This window comes from Eubalaena glacialis, chromosome 4, assembly GCF_028564815.1.
Source record: "Eubalaena glacialis isolate mEubGla1 chromosome 4, mEubGla1.1.hap2.+ XY, whole genome shotgun sequence".
NCBI lineage: Eukaryota > Metazoa > Chordata > Mammalia > Artiodactyla > Balaenidae > Eubalaena > Eubalaena glacialis.
The window spans coordinates 61,081,037-61,104,810 of record NC_083719.1 but is presented as its reverse complement, the minus strand read 5'-3'; the positions used below and the strand labels follow the sequence as shown (position 1 = coordinate 61,104,810).

The 23,774-nt window shown below is 42.2% G+C and overlaps 1 protein-coding gene across 1 annotated transcript in view; it reads right to left on the bottom strand.

Annotated features, from left to right (window-relative positions):
- The window catches only part of PDE8B (phosphodiesterase 8B), a 286,597-nt gene that overhangs the window by 140,009 nt on the left and 122,814 nt on the right, over positions 1 to 23,774 (bottom strand). The window contains exon 2 of the mRNA XM_061187930.1: positions 10,262 to 10,321. Coding sequence (XP_061043913.1) covers positions 10,262 to 10,321 — 60 coding nt within the window. The remainder of the gene's footprint in view (positions 1 to 10,261; positions 10,322 to 23,774) is intronic.

Genomic DNA, 23,774 nt, shown 5'->3' with positions numbered 1-23,774 from the left:
ATTTATAAAAAAATAATTCAGAAAGACTACTTTTCAATAATCCAACTCCTAAGCAAAGTGAAAATCTATGGGAATTAAAAAAACTATATATATATATATATATATATATATATATATTTTAGAGTAAAGTGCTAGAGTAATCACTTTTTTTAAGGTCTGCCTATCTCTGGAAAATTCTATCTTCTCTAGGAAAGCAGCACACCCAAGTAACCAAAGCTGTACTCTCTGTCCCCATCTCCTAGGCCACAGCTGGACTAATAATGTTGTTTCCAGGAATTTGAAATGTGAACAGAGAGACACAGAGGCTGGGAATTAGGACCCATGGCTCATTAATAGTAGAGATATTGAAGGAAGAACCTTAAATCCCTTCTGTCAAAATACTCAGAGATGGCTCATCGTCACCCTTTCTAAGCCATGGCTTTTCAACTCCTCCTTGGATTCTGAAAAAAAAATGCACTATCCATTTCTTACTCATTTACTATTTTGTGTAAGACAGCTGTTACTTAAAACCAAAGAACACAACCCCTCAAAAACCTTTTGTGATATAGTCCCTCTTCAGATTTATCATTCCATGTATCAATATTCAGTTTCTTTATCAAACATGTCAGTTTGTAAATGTTTATTGACCATTCACTGAGGCAAATCCCATAAAATGATTTTGTAAAATATATTTTAAAAAATAATTAATAAAAGCATATAGCTGAACTTAATTTATAAAGAGTAAAAGTAAACTGACTCTTACTTGCTCTAAGTAGTATGTGGAACATTCCTTCAAAGAATACTTTTGATGACCTATCATGCAAGATGTTAAGAACTGAGAGTAAGAAGCTGACAGAGACAACCACAGTCCAGTCTCTACCCCTAGGACGCAAGCAGGGGAGAGGTTCAGGTAAACAGATAAGTACAAGAGATGCACTAATAAGCAGTGACCAAAGACAGAGCAAGGACATGGCATTCAGGGAAAGAATCTAGGCACAGGAGAACGGGAAGAAGGACGTAGTTTTGTTATATCAACCTCACTGTACTGTTGTAAACACAGCGAAAGAGAAGAAGATTAAAAGCAGATCTGGGGTGAAGCCTGGGGCAATGAGGAAACATCTTCTTCTGGAGCAGATCTTGGCCAGCTTGGGTTTTGTCCAGGATCAGAACACAAACACAGGCAGTGCTCACTGTGCATGGCAGTGCCAGACCGTATAAATGACCACGCAAAGCAATCTTAATGAAGGATGGTAAAAACGATGGTTCCATGACATTTGGAAATTTTGTCAAAACATAAAAAACTTCTATTGTTGGTTATAAACGTACAGCGAAATGAAAAATGTAAAATTAATATTTATTCAGTGCACTTACTTTAAAACATTAGAAACTGTGAATTAAAAAAAATTTTTAAGCTTATTGAGTAGTTTGAACAGTGCTTGCCTTCTTCCAGTTGTATAAATTATGATACAGAATGAGCCTCTTTTCTACGCCTTGGTGAATTATAAACTCTTAAGTTTGGATCAGCTTCCAGCATTTTATTCTCTGTACTTCCAATGTCATGAAATGTCCCCAGAGTTCCTTTAATTACTGTGCAGTTTTTTGTTGGCATCACTTCGTCTTTTTCATCACAACCACTTTCTTCATTTAGCTCGATAAACTTGCATTGACTAACTTCCTCTGGCTACCCTCTAGAATCTCTCACAGGCAGCAGTGTCAACACTGCCAATCAGCTTTCTTCTCTAACTCCATTTACATTGCTGTTTCACTTCCAGCGTTATCGCTTTCCATTCCTTTGCTACACTTTCGTCTTTGTGGGCTAGCTCCTTCTTTCAATGATATACTTATATATATTTTGTAATGCCATGCGAGTTATCACGGAGAGATAAAGGGGCGACACAACTGCACACTCTGCTGTCTGTGCTGGAACTAACAGGCAGAGACTTCGAAAAAAGTGATGTGGCTCGTCACTGCTCAGGCTGCACATTTGTTATTTATGTAATGACTTGTGGACTGAAGAACTAGCAGCAAAGTTTGTACTTGATGCAATCATCACAATTAAAACACCAATGTGACTGCAATCTTTGGGCCTGGTGTTATTTAGCCCTAATCTGTGTACACTGGAACTGTGCAAAGCCAGGGCTACCTATACGGCTTTTCAAACGTAGCTATGAATACCTCAAACTATCATGCAGGGTCTCCCTCTATTTCTACCTACACCTTCTTGGAACCACAAAGTTTATTTATTTATTTAAAATAAATTTATTTATTTATTTGTTTTTATTTTTGGCTGTGTTGGGTCTTTGTTGCTGCGCGCGGGCTTTCTCTAGTTGCAGTGCGCAGGGGCCACTCTTTGTTGCAGTGCGCAGGCTTCTCATTGTCATGGCTTCTCTTTGTTGCGGAGCACAGGCCCTAGGCGTGCGGGCTTCAGTAGTTGTGGCACGTGGGCTCAGTAGTTGTGGCACATGGGCTTAGTTGCTCCATGGCATGTGGGATCTTCCTGGACTAGGGCTTGAACCTGCGTCCCCTGCATTGGCAGGCGGATTCTTAACCACTGCGCCACCAGGGAAGCCCGGAACCACAAAGTTTAATTCATCTTTCAACCCAAGCCAGAATAATGAAGTAAGGGATGACCCAGAGCAGGACCCAGAGAATGAAGTGTAAGAGGTTGCAGGGGGTAGCACTCAGATTCCGGGGGACTTGGGGGGGTCCTAGTGGCCATGACAAGGACAGGGACCATGACTCTCAGGAGTTCTCAGAGCAGGAAGGGACTCTGGGGGTGATCCATCAACCCCCAATCAACAGATGAGTTCAGCAACTTCCCCAAGCAGAGCAACGGCAGAGCTGGACCCACAATTCCCAGCTCCTCCTTCAGTAATCTTTCCTGATGTCCTCTTGCTGTGCTACAAGTATTGTAACCATTCCTTTGACATGTTTTGTCAAGAAAGTACTGAAAACTATCTTTTTGAGGACAGCAATAAGCGGTCTTTGATAGCTAAGTGAGTATGAAACTATATTCTCTGGTAAAGGCTAATTATGAAAAAGATGAAAAAAAAAACCCTAGCTTTTCCTTAACTTGAAGACAATGGAAGCGTTCATTATTATTAGTGTTCTTTCTAGAAAGAGTGTATCTACATGTCTCCAAATGGATTATCAATGTCTACTATTAAACATCTAATTTTCAGAATACTTGGTTTGGCTTTAAGCAAAAGCCAGGTAACAAGTAGCTTCTAGAGTAGACCACATGTATAAGTATATCCACATCATACTAAACAGCTGGCCGATCTGACCATAGGTGGGGTCGATTCAGTCGGAAAAAATGGTTTGGGAGCTTTCCTCAAATGTCCCTAAGAAAGTAATGCTAATACGTCTTGTTTAATACATCTTTTTGGTGATCTGATGTTAACTAAACTCTGAAATTTGCACACACTGGAACTATGCAAAGTAAGGGCTTTGTCGAGCAGCTACAGTTTAATGAGAATTTAAGGGCCAGTCATGATACTGAAAGGACTTTAAACATACTATCTCATTTAATAACCCTTCACAACTCTTTCGAGGTGGGCATCATCCCCACTTACAGACATGGAGACTGAGATATGGGACGATTAAGAGACACGCCCACAGCCACACAACTAACAAGATTTGAACTGAGGTTGGCTGGACCCCTGAGCCTGGGCAATCATTAAGTAACGTACTCTATTTTACCCCCAAAATATTGGAACAAACCCCCTAACAACTCTGTGGTTCCATGAAATTGGCTGGGCCAGGTAGAGGACCTGACTTGGTACCAGCAGTAAGGACAGACAGGAGGGGAGATGCTGACCACAGCAAGTTACTGAGTCTGAACATCTCCATCACTCCGTCATTTCATTTACTATGTGAAGAACAGCTTCCCACAAGGCCAAAGGATCTCCAACATAAAGTCTCCAATATATAATGGTTCCAGAAAAAAATCCATGTCCACACAACATAGAAGTTTAAGTTTTAAAGGAAAGTGCTGTCTTGCTGGGAAAACGCTTAGGCCAGAGCAGTGAAGATCTGTTTCCTAGTCCAGTCGGAAAGCTCTGTGAGGGGCAGGGGCGACAGCACTCTAAGCAGAGACAATTCCACACACGGGGAAGTAAATATGCTCCAGGCACTGACGAAGAAAAGACCTCTTGATTTTCAGATGGTATCATGCTGATAAAAATCTATTGCCTCATAATATTTCCCCTACTTTTTTTTTTTTTTTTTTTTTTTGCTAAGACTGGAAAACATGCCCTGCTGTGAGTCACAGGCACTCACCCAGGAGAGCTGTCCTCTACAATACGACGAGGCACATCCACCCGCTCCACTCCCAACAGCACTCCCGCCAGGTCACATCACACCTCCTGGTCTCTACACGGGAGCAAATTTCCCCTGGTGACCTCAGAAGTGCACCCTCAAAAGCAACCACATCCTGGAATATGCTTGTCAAGTAAGTTCCTCCCAAGTCCTAAGCATTCCGGCTGACGTAGTTTAACGTTTTCGGCATGACAGTGAAGTTACAGAGTAGGTATTTTTCTCCAAGAAAAAAAAATTACAGTATTTTTCTCCAAGAAAAAATAAAAATTTAAAAACTAAGGTTCTAGGCCATTTCGAAGACAGTTGCAATGATAGTATCAGAAGCACAAGAACACTTGACTAGATATCTCTGCCTTTCAAGTTAGAATGTAATAGACAATAAAACCAACCAGCCAGACTCCCTGGGTGGTCAGGGGTCATTGTTGGCCCCTTCCCCTGCAGCACCTGGTGCAGAGCCTTGAGCACATAGGTACTCCACAGACTCGAACTGGATGGATCAGCGAGTGAAATTACGTTTGAATGAGACACAGGAGTAAAGGCATCCTTGGTTCTAAGTCGAAATTATTATTTTTTTAAAAAAGAGTCTCTCAATTATTCTGTCCCTCACTCAGAGAGGGACTCTTGACCACTTGTATCTGCTGTCATGGGGGCCAAACTCATGTGACAGGAACCAGGCAGGGTACACGGTAGCACTGGAAACACTCCACCTCTTATGCTGGGTGGTGGGTTCACGGCATTAGTTTTACTATTATATTTCATAGCTTATGAGCACAAATTTAAAATGTTCGTTATGTTTTAACATACCAAATATAACAAGTCCAAAATTACAGATAATCGTTTTTGTGGTGAGGGAGTGAGTCCATTATGGGATATTTAAATACTGCAAAGGACTATATCATATTTGAGAGGACAGAAATACAGTACACTTGAGACTTTGTTATAAAATTTGACTGCTACACAAACATATTAAAAATAAGCTAAGGGTAACCACTAAAATAGAAGCCTAACCTATAGCTTCTAAAACAGAGAAAATAAAAGGTAATTCTGAAAACTATGTCAACTTAACAAAAAGGAGATATATGAGAAAAAGAAAAAGGGTAACAAATAGAAAATACAAAATAGACTAATTGTATCAGTAATCACACTCAATGTAACAAGATTACACTCTCTTATTAAAGTCAGATTATCAGAATAGGTTTTAGAAAAATAAAACTATGTGCTCCTTATAAGAGGGATATTTAACATAAAGTTATAAATAAAACCAAAAATGAAAAGATAGAAAAAGATATACCAGGAAAATATTAACCAAAGAAAGCTGGTCCAGCCATATTACCAACAAATAAAATAGAAATTAAGGCAGAAGTTTAAAGAGGGACACTACATAATAATAAAAGGAACAGTCACCAAGAACATACAGCAATCTAGAACTTGGATGTACATTAACATGACAGACTCCAAACATCAGAAAATATTAATATTGAGGATATTGACATATCCATTACAATAGAAACTAACAGACACAAGAAATTAAGATAGAGATGGTTTGAATAGCATCATTAATAAAGTTGAATTAATTTCACAGATATAGAAACCTGTATTCCAGAAATAGAGATACATCTTTTTAAAAGTTTTTGTGGAAAATTTCAAAACTGGCTACATTATTGGCTACCAAACAAGTTGCAACAAGTATCAAAGAATCAGGCATCAAGTAATTCAATGGAGCAAGGAATACACAGTCATTTCAACAAATGGAGCTGGTCATTCAACATGGAGGGAAAAAGAGCCTTGACCTCTTTATTCCACCATACATAAAAATGAACTTGAGATAGATTATAGATCTAAAATTAAAATTTAACAATAAAGTTTCCAGAAGAAAACGAGAAATAATCTTCAACCTGGGATATAAGGATTCATAGACCACAGAAAGCAATAACCATAAAAGGAGTGATAAATCAGACTATATCAAAACTACACTTTTTGCTCAAAATCCAAATTTGTGAAAGTTAAGAGAAGAGCCACAGATTGGAAGAAAATATTTTCAAAATCTGATAAAGGACTTGGGACAAGAATATATACATAATTCTCACAACTCAGTAGTTTTTTAAAAGTCAACCCAACTAAAAATGGGCAGAAGACTTAACTAAACATTCACAGAAGATTTTAAAAATAGCCAATCAGCGAACAAAAAAGTGCTCACATTATTAGTCATGGAGAAATGCAAATTTAAGTTACCGTAAGATAGAACTACTCACCCACTAGATGAGCTAAAATTAAGAGACTGAAACAAACATTACCAAGGATTTGGAGTAATAAGAACTCACATTGCTTGTAGGAGTGTAAAATGGTACAACCACTTTGAGAAAAGATCTGGATATATCTTATAAATAGTATCTAAACACAATATTGTTTTGAAGGTTCTAGCAGGACAATCAGGCTAACAAAATAAAAGGCATTCAGATTGGGAAGAAAGTAGTAATGATATGATCCTGTATATAGAAAATCCTAAAGAATTCACACAAAAATGTAAAAGCTAATAAATGAGTTCGATCAATATACAAAAATAAATATATTTCTATACACTAGCAATGAACAACCCAAAAATGAAAGTAAGGAAACAATTCCATTTGCCATAGCATCAAAAAGAATAAAATATTTCAGGAATAAATTTAACAAAAATATAAAACACTACACTAAAAACTACAAGACATTGGTGAAAGAAGTTAAAGAAAATCTAAATAAATGGAAAGACATCTTATGTTAATGGATTGGAAGACAAAATGGTTAACACAGTAATATTCCCAAATTGATCTACAGGTTTATTGCAATCACTATCAAAATCCCAGCTGGTCCCCCCCACTCCCCAAATTAACAAGCTGGTCCTGAAATTCATATGAAGATGCAAGGCACCCAGATAGCAAAAACAATCTTGAAAGATAAGAAAGTTGGGGGACTCACACTTCAAAGCTACAGAAATCAAGACAGTGTGGTACTGGCATAGGACAGACATATATCAATGGAATAGAATTGAGAATCCAGAAATAAACGCTCACAATCATGGTCAGTTGATTTTAGAAAAACATGCCAAGACAATTCAATGGGGAAAGAATATTCTTTTTAACAAATGCTGCTGCACAACTAGATATCCACATAACAAAAGAATGAAGCCCTACCTCACACCATATACAAAAGTTAAATCAAAATGGATCATAGAGCTAAATATAAGAGCTACAACTATAAAACTCTTAGCAGAAAACAAAGGAGTAAATCTTTGTGACCTTAGATTAGGCGATAGATCCTTAGGTACGACGCTAAATGATAAAGAAAAATTTCAGAATGATGCCTGCTGCCTGACACCTTTCAAATAAAGTTTAAAATATTCAAAACAAAGTAAATATTAATGGATACATGGGACTTCCCTGGTGGTCCAGTGGTTAAGAATCCACCTTCCAACGCAGGGGACACGGGTTCGATCCCTGGTCGGGGAACTAAGATCCCACGTGCTGCAGGGCAACTAAGCCCGCATGCCACAACTAGAGAGCCTGCATGCCACAACTACAGAGCCCATGCACCACAACTAGAGAGCCTGCACACCGCGACTACTGAGCCCGCACACTCTGGAGCCTGTGCACCACAACTAAAAAGAAGCCCGTGTACTGCAACGAAAGATCCCACGTGCTGCAACAAAAGATCCCGTGTGCCGCAACCAAGACCCAATGCAGCCAAAAATAAATATTTTTAAAAACTGGATACATAGGGCTTCCCTGGTGGCGCAGTGGTTGAGAATCTGCCTGCTAATGCAGGGGACACGGGTTCGAGCCCTGGTCTGGGAAGATCCCACATGCCGCGGAGCAACTAGGCCCGTGAGCCACAACTACTGAGCCTGTGCGTCTGGAGCCTGTGCTCCGCAACAAGAGAGGCCACGATAGTGAGAGGCCTGCGCGCCGCGATGAAGAGTGGCCCCCGCTTGCCGCAACTAGAGGAAGCCCTCGCAGAGAAACGAAGACCCAACACAACCAAAAAATAAATAAATAAATAAATAATAATTAAAAAGGTGCTAATAATTAAAAAAAAAATGGATACATAAATATGTAGAAGAAATATACAAATACCTATCATAATCAATCTCCAAATAGTGGTTACTTTTAGGGAAGAGAGAGGAGGGCAAAGGGATAAATAGGGCTTGAAGTATCTGTAATCTCTTGTTTCTAAAAAGAACTCTGAGACAAATAGGACATCTTTGATAAAATAAATTTATCATGTTTGATAAAATAAAATCAGCATATTTCATAAAAGTGGATATGGGTATACACATGTACTTTTGTGAGTATTTAAAATACTTTACAATTTAACAAATTATATTTTATAAGAATGAGAGGTCCTTGGGGACCTCCCTGGTGGTCCAGTGGTTAAGACTTCGCCTTCCAACGCAGGGGTTGCGGGTTTAATCCCTGGTTGGGGAGCTAAGATCCCACATGCCTCGCAGCCAAAAAACCAAAACATAAAACAGAAGCAATATTGTAACAAATTCAATAAAGACTTTAAAAATGGTCCACATCAAAAAAAAAAATCTCAAAAAAAAAAAAAGATTTAAGAATGAGATGCCCTTATCATGAGCATTCATTGCCAGTACAGCACAGGGTGAAAAATGAAGGTAAATTAAAGTAACTGATCTAAAACCACACTAATCCCAAGAAAAATTCTGGAAATTACTTTGGGAATAAATACTGATATCAGAACCTTTGTCACTGCCTTTATTCAAAATGGACTACAAAGTCCATGCCCCCAGAATGAATACTGGAATTTTCCACTTGTTTGTATTCTATATAAATAGTTGTGGCTTATGTTTATTTTAATAAATTCTCTCTTCCTCTCTCTCTCTGCTCCTAAATTTGTTTTCATCCAATTTTCCCAAGCTTAAATCTCTTGTTTTTTTCCTTTCCCTAGATTTGCATTTCCTTTTCCAAGCAACAGTAAATTATTTTCTTTTCCAACCACTCTTAAATCAAACAGTACATTTCTTTGGTTGGTTTTTCACTTTCGTCTACATGTTAATTGGTTTATTTACATCTTCTCTGCATCTTCACTTGTCCAAAGTGCAGCACAAGCTTCCAGGTGCTAACAAGCTACAGTTTTACAAGGAGGAAGGTGGCTCATGTAGGTCTACCAGGAAGATGCAGATGCAGATGAGGACTTAACAAACACCTCTCATACCTATTTCCTCACAGGGCACACAGGAAGCTGGAGAGGTGGTGGGAAGGACACGGGTGCTGCTGCTGTTAGAGGGTGGTCAAGGCTGCAGGCGCTGGCCCCTTCTCTCCCTGGAACCAGGAGCCTTGGTGCTTCAGAGCCCAGTAGGCTGCCTGCCTCTAGTCACACAGGACAACAGTTACCATCACTGAGCACCTTCTACTGCCAGGCAGTGTCCCAAGCTCCTGATGCTATTTCATTGAACTCATAATTTCCTAAGAGAGAGACATTACCGCCTCCACTTTATAGACAAGGCACTGGGTAGAGAAGTGAAGCAATACATGCAAGGTCACAGAGCTGGTAAAGGCAGAGCCAGGATTCCCACCCAGCCGTGGCTCGTGGCAAAGCCCTGCCCTTTACCACACATGGCTTCTTCCCTTTCCAGCTGCGGAAGCAGCATGTAGAACAGACGCGTTTTTTGGTGAAGAGTTGTTCTCCCTCACAACCTACCATGCAATCGCTCTACCTATTATATTATTTATACTCAAAATGGGGCAATATTTGTCTTCAAGAAAGCACTCTGATTCCTCAAGCTTGACATTAATAAAAACAAGCCTTTGCACACAGGCATATACACACACACCACGTATGGACATGTGGGCATGCACGTCAGGGCAAGGATGGCCATCTGCTGTATATGAAAGAGCCCCTCGCGTAGTGCTTCTATAACCACTTGCTCTGCAAACCAAGTCCCTACAGAGGAACGGAGGTGTACCTGGATAGGATCCTGCGTCAGTCTCATGGGCCCGATGCGTACCTCTGCAGAAGAGACCTGCTAAAACAAACAAACAAACAAACAAAAACAGCACATGAGATGTGTCAAGTCATAAACTACAGGAATTGACAAATTCTTCCTTACAGTGGATATTATGTCATGCCCCTTTGCAGCTAAAAAAAAGGATCCGATTTATTGACATGGAGACAGTTTATAAAATATCACATACAGTACAATTCTGGTTTTGTAAAAGAATGTATACATTTATGTGCACTGAAATGTCTGGGAGGATATATCCTCAAGGCTAAGTGGTAGGATTTCAGGTTATTTTTACCTTAAGTGCATGGATTTTTATAATAAGCACATATTATTCTTTACTCTCTCTTTACGGGAGAAAACAACTCAATAATTATTTACTGAGCACCTACTATTCTGGGCACGATGCCAGGCTGTTATTATTCCGAAATTTCCAAAGAGTAAAAATTCCTCTCATATGTGGAAGCTAAAGCATTTTGATGGTTTAAGAGTGTTCCTATATTTAGATCTTATTTTTTTATCTTCATGTTTTAGTATGAGGAATAAACAGCTTACTCTTACCCGTGTTGACCATGACTAAATTATTCATTTCAGTTGTACCTCCTCAAATAAACTGAGTAACCTCACACCAGGACCACAGGAAGCTGAACTCTGTCCCATGACTCCAGCAATGAGCTTAGGTGTTCACTGGCCAACACCATCTAACTGCCTTTGGCTGTAAGCAGAGAGAAAATATTTCTCTTTATTTTTAATTACTTTACTTGGATTTCTAAAAATAACTCTTCTCTAGACAATTGGATTGAAGGTCTTGGCCTCACCTCCATGGATCCAGGTTTGTTTTTCTCTAAGAGGCTGCAGTCATTTTGCCTCTACTTAGCAGCTTATCCTGCATTCAACACACTAGGTCGGCCCCTGTGAGTCAGACAGGACAGCTTCAGCAAGCATCGGAGTTCACAGGACCAGAGACATTTCAGTGACCCAAGGGTCAGAGGAGGCTTTATCAGTTAAACAAGAAAAGCAGAACTTTCCTTACATTAGACTTGAAGACTACTAATTTCCCTTTCTCCTTTCTTGCCCTTTAACTGCAGGTGGGCATGGTGTGAAGCTTCTCCAAAACATAACCACGAGTTGCCGATGTCCTTTTCCTCTGTCAGGTGGATTCCTCTGGCCCGCTCTCTGCGGTGAGCTCTCAGGAGAGCAAAGCTGGGCTCTCCTGCTCTGCTTGGGGAAGCAGCCTCCCCACGGTGAGTCCTTCCAGCAGGGCTGGAATGACTCCTCGGGTCCCTGAGCCTGTGGACCTGCGACAAGTCCCTTCAGTGTTGCACTGCGGTCCTCAGGCCTAAGTGACACACTCAAGTTGCTTTTCTCTAAGCAAAACAATGCCCTGTGAGGGGTCTGTACTGATACGTGCCCAGCCCCAAGAATTCCCCTGGAAGGAGAACGTCACCAGGTCTCCTGCATCATTGGGGCTCTGGCCGCCACCGCAGCTTCACCCTAAAAGCAGTTTTTATCGTCTGAAACAGACACCCTCCCTAAAAAGCAGTGCAACGGCCAGAATTCTGCTACAAAGTTAACGATTGAGAAGTGAAACCAGTTTGGTACAGAAAGAGAAATGTGACTGATAATCTGAGGTATCTTTGTGCTCTCTGGTCTCTCCTGGCAGAGTGCCTACACCACCCACAGAAGCCCCTGCGACAGGGCCTCCTGCGCTTTCTCCAGCAAAACTGGCCCTGCACAGGGGCGCACAAGGGCACCCAGGGGCAGAAGACAAATGAAACAAGAAATCAATAAATGTTTAAAAGCAATCAAATAAAAAGTGGCTCGCTTTGGAAGGCTAAGGGACTGGGGCAAGGGCAGAGACTGCCCCCAAAGTGATAATTCCCTCCTAACCGACGCATTCCTGTGTACTTTGAAGGAACGAATGTGTGCACGATGTTGTTAAACAGGCCATGTTCAACTCTGCCAGCAAAGCAGCTGATGACTGCGGGGGCCTTTCTGTCTCCAGCCCTGTGCTAGGCACTCTCACACGAGCGACCTTGGCAGGAGAAAAGCAACAGCCACAGAGTGACGGCATGCAGTTTTAGAAGCAAGCCTCAATCTAGAAGATCCTTCTCCTGCTGACAGACAGGAAAGACCCTCCAGCTTTCCCCTGCAGCACAAGAGTTCCCTGCCTGCATCTGGCATTTTAACCTCCTCCGGACCCACCTCAGCAGGAAGCTGCCACCTGAGGCAGAGCCCAGGAGAGGAACCGCAAGGTCGCTGAGCTCTCTCCAAGACCCCGGCCTCTGCCATCCCCTCCCATCCCCCCCAGCCCCACGTCCCTGTGCTGCCCCCCAGAGAGCACAGGTCAACTTCACCGCCAGCCTGGGAGCCTCGGTTTCCCAGCTCCTCTAGTCCTGACCTACGCGTCACTTCTTGTCTCTTGGTGTGCCTTCTCCTTCTTGGTCTGCGCTCCAGTCATCAGACTTCGGCTTCTGTGTCCAACAGAGGTCAGCTATCCCGGTAGAACTGCAACCTCTCCTCCTGGCCTATGAGGGATGGCCCAGGGCCTGACCAGCAGCAGGTATGGGCACAGACAGCAGCAGCGGTCTGCAGAGTTCTCCTTCTAACACGGGAGTCTTACTGCCTGCATTTCACCCATTTCTAAGAGAACAAATTATGAACAGAAACAGGAGACCGTTGACTGATGTCTGTGTAGTCAAGCCAAGATTCTCCACTACAAAGAGTGAACTCTGAGCAACTGCAGATACACAGACCCTCAGTTAGTGTGTCAGCTCTGATTCCAGGATGTGACCACATTTGCCAAGGACACAGAAGCAAGAAGGAGGTGGGGTCATAGGTATTACAATTCCAGCTCTGGAGAGGAGAGGAAGATAAGTTGAGAGTGTGAAGAGAGACACGCTTCCTCATCACTCCGACCCCACGGCTCTCCCCAGCAGCCAAATGAGGAAGCACTGCTGGCTGACAGTGCAGTTTTAACTGTCCAACATTAATAGTGTGTCGAATATTTATGTGTACACATGTGTGTGTGCATGGTCACCTACACACACACACATACATATATACATGAAGCAGGGTCACCAATTCACACTCAGATGAGTTGGCTCTTCAGGAAAAAAGAAATGTCCTATTTTGTATCATTTACTGATTCTACGGTGTAAATACTTTCACCTTGGCTGATCTCAAGGTAGCAACCTAGGTCCCTGAACATGCAACTGGGAATATATCTTTTCATTCTGAGAGGGTCTATGAGAGGCAAACTCATTCAGACTTGTCTGATATGCAAATTTCTATCACTTGCTTTTGTTTGAGAGTTCAGTGAGATACAGAATTCTGATTGATAGACATTTCCCCTCAGACTTTGAGGTTGAGAGAAAGGAGACCATCTTTCTGGTTTTGAAGGTGGGGAGATCAAGGAAGGCTTTATGAAGACAAGTGGGTCATGGATGAGAAGAAGAAGAGACTGGGTTGGGAGAGGAAATTCCAGGCATAGGAAACAACAGAAGCAAAGGCACAGAGGCAAGAATGCAAAGATGCTCGTCGGGGAGAAGACAAGAATCTAGAGAAGCTGGATTACAGAGCATGAAAGGGAAGACAAGGTTGCGGTCAGTTCTTAGAGGATTCTGGAAAGGAAATCCCTTTTGATTCTGTAGGCACCAACCACATTGCAGGTTTTTGAGCAGAGGATTAACAGGATCAGATTTATGACTCGGGGAGAAAAACCATTTGGTTTGCCTACTTTCTGGAAAGTCAAGAACAGAAATTTTGCAAAAACAAAACAAAGACACTGCTATGAGTAGGAACTAGAGCAGTGAAAGCAAGTGGGTAAAATACACCACAAGGATCAAGAAAAAAAAATTACCGCCCGCCCCCCTCCCCACCCCAGCTTGGTTTCACATCCAAGGAGAGGGAACTCCAAGATGAAAACCAGCTGGTGCAGGGTAACCAGACGAAAGAGACTAAGTCTTGAGAGAAATCACAGCAGTTCAGGCAGCTGGTCCACCTGTAACTGCAGCATACTCTCTGGTGGTGGTGGCCACAGCTCTCGGTAGCTTCAGGAATTGTGTTAAACAACTTGGACTCCGGTTTTAGAGCTTCCCTCAAATATGAAGGTGGTGAGAACTCAGGCAAAGTGACTGACCTGGAAGGCCTTCCTCCTGCATCTGCTCAGCAGAGCTGACTCAGGCTTGGAGGGCCGCTCAAGTGCCCCCCACTCTCCGAAGGCTGTCCAGGTCCAGTTGCACCCAAACAGGACTCACCACTCTCTCTGCTCAGTGCTCCTCCTGTGGGCTTCTTAGCATTTACTTTACTACCCATTTAAATATCTTTCCCCTGGGCAAGGTTGTGAGTGTCCTGAGGGACACAGATATTGTCTTTTTCACTGTTTTGTCCCCAGCCTCTAGAAGGTGCTCAGTAAATGCTGGCGTTCAATAAAGAAATGGAATTGAATTAAACTGCCTAAGATCACACAGATTGTAAGTAACAGAGTCGGGACTGAGACTTCATGTTTCCCGACTCCCAGTGCACTGCTCTTTCATTATGCTCCAAATTTTACAGCGTTAATTCTGACTGCACTCCCCATATTTCTCTCATGGGTTTCTGGACTCTATTCCAATTTTGCAGATGGATTCAGCACCTGGCAATCTCTGTTCACACCCTAGTAGTCTGTGCTGCTGCTAACAGGGCTGCCACCAGGACTAAGAAGGAGAAGTTCTGTATGTGTGTGTCTCTGTCTGTTGGGGTGGGTAGGGAGTTGCCATGACTTCTACCTTCCAAAAACAAGCTCAGAGACTGAATCCTCCCCACTTCAACAACTCCTTGGGAATCCATCCCTCCCCACCGCCTGCAGTACTGAGTGTTCACACACAGGTGTATACACACGCACAGCTCAGGGCCAAACCAACTTCACTTCATGAAAGGGGTACCCCATTGTAAAGATCATTCTTATTTTTAAATATCCTTAATCAACCCTGACTGCTGCCCTGTTGGCTCTGATTTTATAACAGTATTTACATCTCTCAAGGGGTCCCCTGTCTACCCTCCATTCCCAGGCCAAACTACTTTCTTTATTCCTCTGAGCTCTGGGTAAGCAAAGGTGGCATTTGACTTGTCCCTTTTAAATGAGCCCATGCCTGCCCTCTGGCTTCTGGTCAGAAAGGCACCAGCAGTGCAGCCTCCACATGCCCCACCATGAGGCTGCTGGGCATCGCTGCTCCGGACTGGGAACCAGTGACTCGTCCTGCCTCACCTCCCAGGCCCACTGTCCTCTGAACACCCAGAATGCTTCCTTCCTCCTCCTGTCTCTGATCAGCCACAGGCCCCAGCGGTCAGCTCTGACCTCACACCAGCCTCCAGCCTTCACCTCACTTTGCTTCTCGCCATGTTCCACCGCCCCCTGGACCTTTCAGAGCCCAACAGGTGGTCCCAATCCTCCCCTCCCCTCCCCTTCCTGCTTCCAATTATCTTACCTAGAAGTTCTCAACCTGGGCTTCTTATTAGAAGTACCTGAAGAACTTTTTAATTATATTAATGCTTGGGTCCTACTTCAAACCAAGAGAACTGGTATCTCTAAGGTGCAACCGGGGTTGAGAACCACTAGTCTATTCTTTGAGCAGACATGTCTGTTGTCAACTTCAGACGTTATTACATATTCATTTGTGCAACAGATATCAACGGAGCACTTACCGGGTGGAAGGCACCAAAACCCACCCAGACTCAACCATCATACCTGAACCCAGATACCCACAGGGTTTTTTCCAGACAAGCCACTCCAGAAACACAAGATGATCATTTAGGCAAGAGGAAGATACAGTCCTTCACATTTGATGAGTTATTCCCCCCAAACAGTATCGCTAAACTAGAATCAAAATAAAAATTTTTATAGTCTTTTTTGTTACATACACATACATTATATATATGGAAGATTACTCATAGTCATGAGATACTCACAGTGGGCGACAGATCTACCAACTCCGTGTTTTATGCTCTGCTGTTTAGAATATTAATTTGGCAGCATGAGGTTTTATCACAAAAATACAGACATATAAATGTCTACTCATCAAAATAGACAACCATAAAAGAAAAGATCACTTCAACTTTAAATTTTAAAACTCCTATTCACCAAAAGCAAAAGCAAAAAACACTCTAATAAAAGGGAAAAAAAGATAGGTGCTAGCCCAAGAAATGACATCTACAGTATAGGAAACCAGCAAGTATTAGTAAAATCCTTAAAAACAATAAAAAGACAACCAGAAAGAAAGCTGGGCAAAAGATCTGAAAAAGAAATTCACAGAATAGGAAATACAAGTATGAAGAGATGCTCAATATTTAGTCATCAGGAATATAAAAATTTCAAATTACAATGAGATACCATGTCACAACCAGCTGTTTTTTGATCAACGGAACAGTAGAATTAAGAAGTCAGACACTACCTAGCATGGGCAAGAAGTAGACCCACAGGAACTCGTACATTGTTGTTGGGAGTGTAAATTGGTTCAGCCACTTTGAAAACATTCTGGGGATTTCTAGTAAAGATGAAGTTTACATATGATCCTACAATCCACCTCCTATGTGAATGGACCCCTGGGGTATATGAGGAAGCACTTACAAGAACATTTGGAGCGGATTGAGACCCAAGATTTGGAGACAGCCTTATCCACAATCCATTAACATCCATCACCAAAAAAAATTTATATCAAGAAATATCCATACAGTGGAAATTAAACAACAATGAAAATGAAACAACTCAAGTTACCCATTCCAAATGGATGAATCTCACAAACATCAAGTAAAAAAATTAAGTCTCAGAAGAACACATACCTTAGAGTACCATTTAAGGTTTTAAAATATTTAAAATAATACTGAATATAGTTTAAGAATATATTATAATGGTACAAAGAAATGCTTATAAATTCCCTTTGGAGGCAAGCAGTCCTACTGGTGGAGAAGGAGATGTATTCAGGGGCTTCAAGTATTGTTCATCGTTGATTCTTTTTTTAAGCAGTGAATACTGAGTACATAGGTGTTTACTGGATTATACGTTCTGGTTTGTTGATATCTTAAATATCACAAAATAAATTTACAATATATTTAGTTTTATGGGAGAAGCCTACTTCCTATTTTGGGGTTAACATTAATTGAGCAAGTAGTCACTATATAAATATTCTACATATACTTTTTTTTTTTCCTAGTAAGGTCTTTATTTGGTAAAATAAGATGCTGTATTTAAAATTCCTCAGAATACAGACAGAGTTTCCCTGAAACTTGGTAAAATGAAACCCTAGGATATGGGGCTGGGACTCGGGGGACCTTGCTCAAGGTAACTAATTGCTCTGTGCCCCAGTAAGGCAAGAGGGGACTGAGGACCCACCCCCCGCCCCACGTGCATCATCCCATGTAACAGGCACAGCAATCCCACAAACTTAAAGCTAAAGAAGTTAAAGCTCCAGAAAGGTTACCTAACTCACCTGAGGGCTGGAGTTGAGATTTAAGCCCAGACCTGTCTTTCTTGGAAGGAAGGCCATGTTCTTATTTACATATTAACTTATATCTTGATTTGTTTCAGAAAGGTCTTAAGATGGTACACAAACAGACTTTAAGTAAAAGTTGTAAAAAACTTATACATAAGATGTGGAAGATCTGGCTGAGCTTGGGGAAGGTGAAGCAAGTAGGGAGATCAGTACATACCACGTGTGTCACAGCCGACGCAGTCAGAGCCAATGAAAGCAAGATGCGACCCAGAGGCGCCCCGAGGCACTGGACCAGACGTCGTGATGGGCTTTCCAGCACGGTGTCTTATGATGCCCCCTGCCCTCTCCCATTCTCCACTGTCGCTGTTGGGGACAAGGCTGTTCTTTCTTAAGAAGTATTGTCACCACACTCAGTGACTCTTACTGGGCGAGTGGAGAAGAGGATGATATATCCCACCATGCCTGGAAAACACCACAGTGACAAAGGACAGATCCACCCTCTGGTTAGCGCTGAAATGGTAATTAAAAATAAACTTAAAAATAAAGGGCTTCCCTGGTGGCACAGTGGTTAAGAATCCACCTGCTAATGCTGCGGACACGAGTTCAAGCCCTGGTCTGGGAAGATCCCACATGCCACGGAGCAACTAAGCCCATGAGCCACAACTACTGAGCCCGCGTGCCACAACTACTGAAGCCCGTGCGCCTAGAGCCCGTGCTCCGCAACAAGAGAAGCCACCACAGTGAGAGGCCTGTGCACTGCAATGAAGAGTAGCTCCTGCTCGTTCCAACTAGAAGAAAGCCTGCATGCAGCAACGAAGACCCAAAGCAGCCAAAAAATAAATAAAATAAATTTATTAAAAAATAAATAAATAAAAGGCAGAAGACATCCAAGATCCACACATAGAAAATATGGCCAGCATAGTCTAATGGAGAAACCATCACACTCCCCATAAATATCAGATGAAAGAGAGAAATTATTTAAACACTGGAGTCATTTCATCTACGGCCATCAGAAAAGAACTGTCTGAAACAGACTATGTGTTAAAATGGGGGCGGGGGGAAGGTCTAGAATACAATCCATGAAATGGTGAGTACACCTGAAGCAGGCTAGCACAAGAAAGCCTTAGAGAGAATTAGCTTTTGGGGGGGGAAACCCTAATTGCACTTCAATATTATGATTATGTCAAAAAGCTTTACATCGTACATGCCACGCAAGAATCAAGGCATCAAGCTTTCATTAACCTAGCAACTCAGCTGCAGTGTCACTGGGCCAGGCATGTGTGTCAACATAACCATTCCCAGATTCCAAAGGTCAAACCCAGGGCGTGACCTGGAGAACAGAGGAATTTAAAGGCAACTGAAAAACGTGACATCCCTCAACTAACTTCCTTCCTTTTATTAGGAATATTACTGATAATAGAAACAGCCAGATGACTTAAAGCACTCAAAATTACATTGTGTAACAGAGGATGAGCAAAGAATGTCGATCTCTGATTATTCAGAAGGCAATTATCCGGACTGTGGAAAAACCCAAGCATTTCTGATGCCCTTCCATCCTGCTATATGCCTTCTCCTTAACATTAAATGAAGATGGGACAAAGTGGGGAGGGATGATATTCAAATCCGTCAGTTCTGTTACATGGTCAGCAGTTCTGGTAAATAGATTTGATGGGCAAGGAAACAGAAACCACCTGCTAAAAATGAGTTTTAGAGATATCCTGTGGATTTCAATTATCTATGCTGCCTCTGTCCTCAGTTTCATCACTGAAAAGCTAGAACCGCCTCAGAGAACCAGTAGCCAAATGTCTTCCCTGTTTGACTCCAGGAGAATCTCACACTAGGGCCCGGGTGACCCTGAAGCAACCCTGGATTTTTAGCCACATCTGGCACCACACCAGAATTGAACCACGCTCGCTTTCCTGACTCTGGCGTATCGGGGCCACTCACACTGGCTGAACTGTCACCGTCAGACCCTGAGTCCACGGACCGTGTGGACGTCAGGGGTGATGAATCCGCGTGGAATGCTGACTCCATTTAAAAGCTAATCCCATTTCAATGAATCCCATTTAAAAGTAACAAACTCAGGAGAAGTAACCCGCAAAATGCAAATACCCACTTTTTTGAAAAGGAATTTTACTTAGCTGGCAAAAACAATGATTTCCAAACAGTTATTCATCATATGCACAGTTCCCATCCTAAAGATGTAAAACCTAAGTGAAGCACTATACAATTAGAACCTCAACATTTTTAGAAGCTTAGCATATGGACAGCCGCCCCCGAGACCAGCAGGGAATACCTTGAAGGTCCCCCCACTCCCCACCCCCGAGCCCTGTGCCCCTCCCCTTTAGCTAACGAAGGTGCACACGTTGGGGGCAGGTCTCCACTGTGCTTGGCCCTCTGGGTCCACCGTGGCTTCCATCAGAAGCCAAGGTGTCAACACCCCGCAACCTTACTTCTTTTTAAAAACTAGTATTTTTTAAGAGTTAGGGAGGAGGACAGGGGAACACCGTGAGGGTGGAAGTGGCCTGTTTATGGGTGTGTGGCTGAGCTGAGGAAGGGCGCCCAGGGCAGCATCTCCTCCTTCTCCCAGAAACCCAGAGAGTCATAAAGGGGGAGCCAATGAATGTGTCCACTGGGGAGGAAAAAACCCAGAGAGCTCCCAAACACAGCAAAAGATCACTTAAGTCCACAAAGACCGTTTTCTATTCAATCAAAGTACATTTCTTTAAAAAGGTGGTTCCAACTCACAACCTATCTTGGATTCCCGCACATGTCCCTCTTCTCTTGGCTGGAGAACAGGCTGAATAACACACTCTTGTCTGAGAGTGGAATGGAAGCGAAAGGCTCCCTTTTGTTCTTGCTCTAAAGCTCTGCCCACTTGCGTCTTCTGATGAGCCTCTGCGTACTCAAGGCATTAAATACCTTCATCTGAGAACACAGCGCTCTGCAAACAACTCAATAATGGTGGGAAGAAATAAGCCAGAGGTACCTGCAGGGTGCTATGGGAACTCAGGCAAGATGCATTAAGCTCCCTCTGGGAACTCAGGCAAATTTCCAGGAGATCACAGGAAAGCTCAATGATGAAGGAGGAGTGAGGCTGAGGCAGGTGAAAACCGTGGAAGGGACATTTCCGGCCTACGGAATACCACGAGGAAAGGCCAAGAACAGAGCTCCTGTGGACAGCCCCGCGCAGCGTGGCTCTGTGGATGGGGATGATGAGGCTGACCAGTGAGGAAGGAGCTGGCCCGCAGCCTTGCCGTGGTGAGAAGCTTAGGCTTACGGTAGCACTGCTGGATCAGTAGTTAGCTGGATCATTCTGGCTGAAGTGTGGCTAGATTAAGTGTGGAGAGACTGGAAGACCAGAGACCAGAAAGGAGCTGCTGCTGCAATGATCCGGGCCTGTGGTTCTCCAAGTGTGGTCCCTGAACCAGCAGCAGCAGCCCTGGAACTTACCAGAAACGGAAACCCTCAGGCCCACCCCAGACCTGCTGAGTCGGAAACTCTGGGGGTGGGAGCGGCAATGTGTGAACCGATTGGCCCTCCAGGTGACTGCGATGCTCGCTAAAATTTGAGAACGACTGGTAAAGACAAGAGGTGATGGGCGCCTGCACCAGGAGCAGCGTGGGGGGGTAGAAGAGGATGAATTCAAGGCTAACGCAGGGCATAAAATCAACTGAGACATGTGTGTGCAACGGAGGATAAAGGGAGGAAGTTCAAGGATTTTGGTTTGAGTGACTGGTTGGAGCTGTCAAGAATACAAGAGGCCAAGCAGGCTTATGAGGGCTGATGAGTTACGTGCTGGACGTGCAGAGTTTGAGATGCCTCTGGGCCATGCAACTTGTCAGGCTGTGGGATATATGAGTAGGAAGCTCAGAGGAGAGGCAGTGAAAACCATGCCACCACTCGGAGCAGGAAACCAAAGACAGAACTCTGGAGACACCAGTATCAGAGGGCTGAGGAGAGGCAGGAAAGTCCACAGAAGCCCCAGAAGAAGGAAAAAGAGAAGAAAAAGGAAAACAAGCTGGTTCTCCCAGAACCTCTGGTACTGCCACAGGGCACAGCTAAGTAGGTTTTGTTCTCCTTCCTTAATATTAGGGTATCTGCTTATATAACTCACCATCATCAGTAAGAGTAAACCAATACTTGGTCATCTCAAGAGATGCCTAGATGGCATTTTGATAAAGTTCAACATTCATTTTCAAAATTTCTTTCTTGATAGCCTCCCCAACATCCACTCCCTCCTTCTCTCTTCCCAGGGGTCACTGACTGACTCCTGTTTGGGGAGCTATGTGGTTCTAAAGAAAAAAATGTGAATTTATATGAATATGGCTAAGCATTTGACTTCCCTGGCTACAGTGACTGGCTAGAAGTAGTCAAGTGACTTAGGCTGGTCGAATCAAAATTTTAGCACAGGATTTTGCTAGGAATGCTGACAAAAGGCTGTTTTCTCTCTCTCAGTATCTCTCTCTCTCTCTCTCAGTATCTCTCCTTCTCCCTCTTTCTCTCCCTCTCGCTTAATTCTCCCTGGTTGTCAAAAAAAAATTTCTTGAACAAATGTTTGCTGACTGCCCGCTATATTCCAGTCACTGGGGAAAAAAATTGCTCATTACTATACAAGTAAATACACAGCTCAATTTGGATTTGAACTCAGACTCCCTGACTTCAGAGCCTGTGCTTTCACACAGACTACCTGAGTGTCATCAAAGAAGACTGAAATAAATGGAATGATATGTGCCTTCCCGGATGGGAAGTCAGTATTTAAAAAGTGTCATCTCCCCTAAATCAATATATTAATTACTATAAATATCCTGACACCAACTTTAATTTGTAAAATTCTCAAATCCATGTAGAAGAATAAATGGCAGCAACTGGCTAACAAAATTATGAAGGAAGAGTTATTTTGCTCTGCAAGATGTACCAATAGACTCCAAAGATACAACTACCAAAACAGTGTGGTTGTAGCAGAGAGGTCAATGAAAGATAACAGAAAGCTTAGGAACACACACACACAAGAATATATATATATATATGAATATATATGTAAATTTTCTCAGTTCCTAGGCTTTCTGTTATCTTTCATTGACCTCTCTGCTACAACCATGCTGTTTTAGAAGTATGATTTTAGTAAATAGTAAAAGTGTCATTTTATATTAGTGGGGAAGAAGTTGATAATTCAATAATTTCAAGAATGATAGTATAATTGGTTAACATGTGGGAAAAAATTAAGTTAGCTCCATGCATCATGACATATATCCAAATTACTTCAGACAGATTAAAATTTTAAATTTAAAAAACCCATGAGAATATTGACAAAATATATAAGTGAACACTTACATCATTCAAGGGCCTGGAAGGCCTTGCTAAGAATAACATCAAAGACATAAACACTGAAGGAATGATTGTTGGAGTTTTACTAATAAATATATAAAAAGCATAATAAATATAAAAATACCAATAAAAAGAAAAAATATTAGTAATATATGATGGAAAAGGAGTTGGCATCCTTATAAGAGTTTGTAATAAGACAATTAGAAAAAAGGCAAGCATCCCAATTAAAAATGTGACAGTAAAGAAAGGACAGGCAATTCACAAAACAAACACACAAAAATAGGCTGTAAAAATTATGCAACAATGCTCAGCCTCTCTGGCAATCCAAAACAATTTTTTTGGATTGATTTCAAAACTAGATTCCACTTTTACTCATCAAATTCCAAAGATTTTGCAATGATAAACCCCAGTTGCTGTTAAAGGTCTGGGGAAATCAGTATTTTCCTTTCTGGAGGGAGAGAAAAACTGTCCCAGTGACTCTTATCCCATAACACACACCAAATGCCTTCCTGGGTCTGGGTACCTTAAATGGTTAGAACCTTAAAATGTTTTGGAGATTCTTTAAATTGCTGTCCTCTTTCTTCTGTTTATACATCTACCATAATACAGGCATACCTCATTTTACTGCACTTCACTTTACTGTGCTTCGCAGATATTGTTTTGTTTTTTGTTTTTTACAA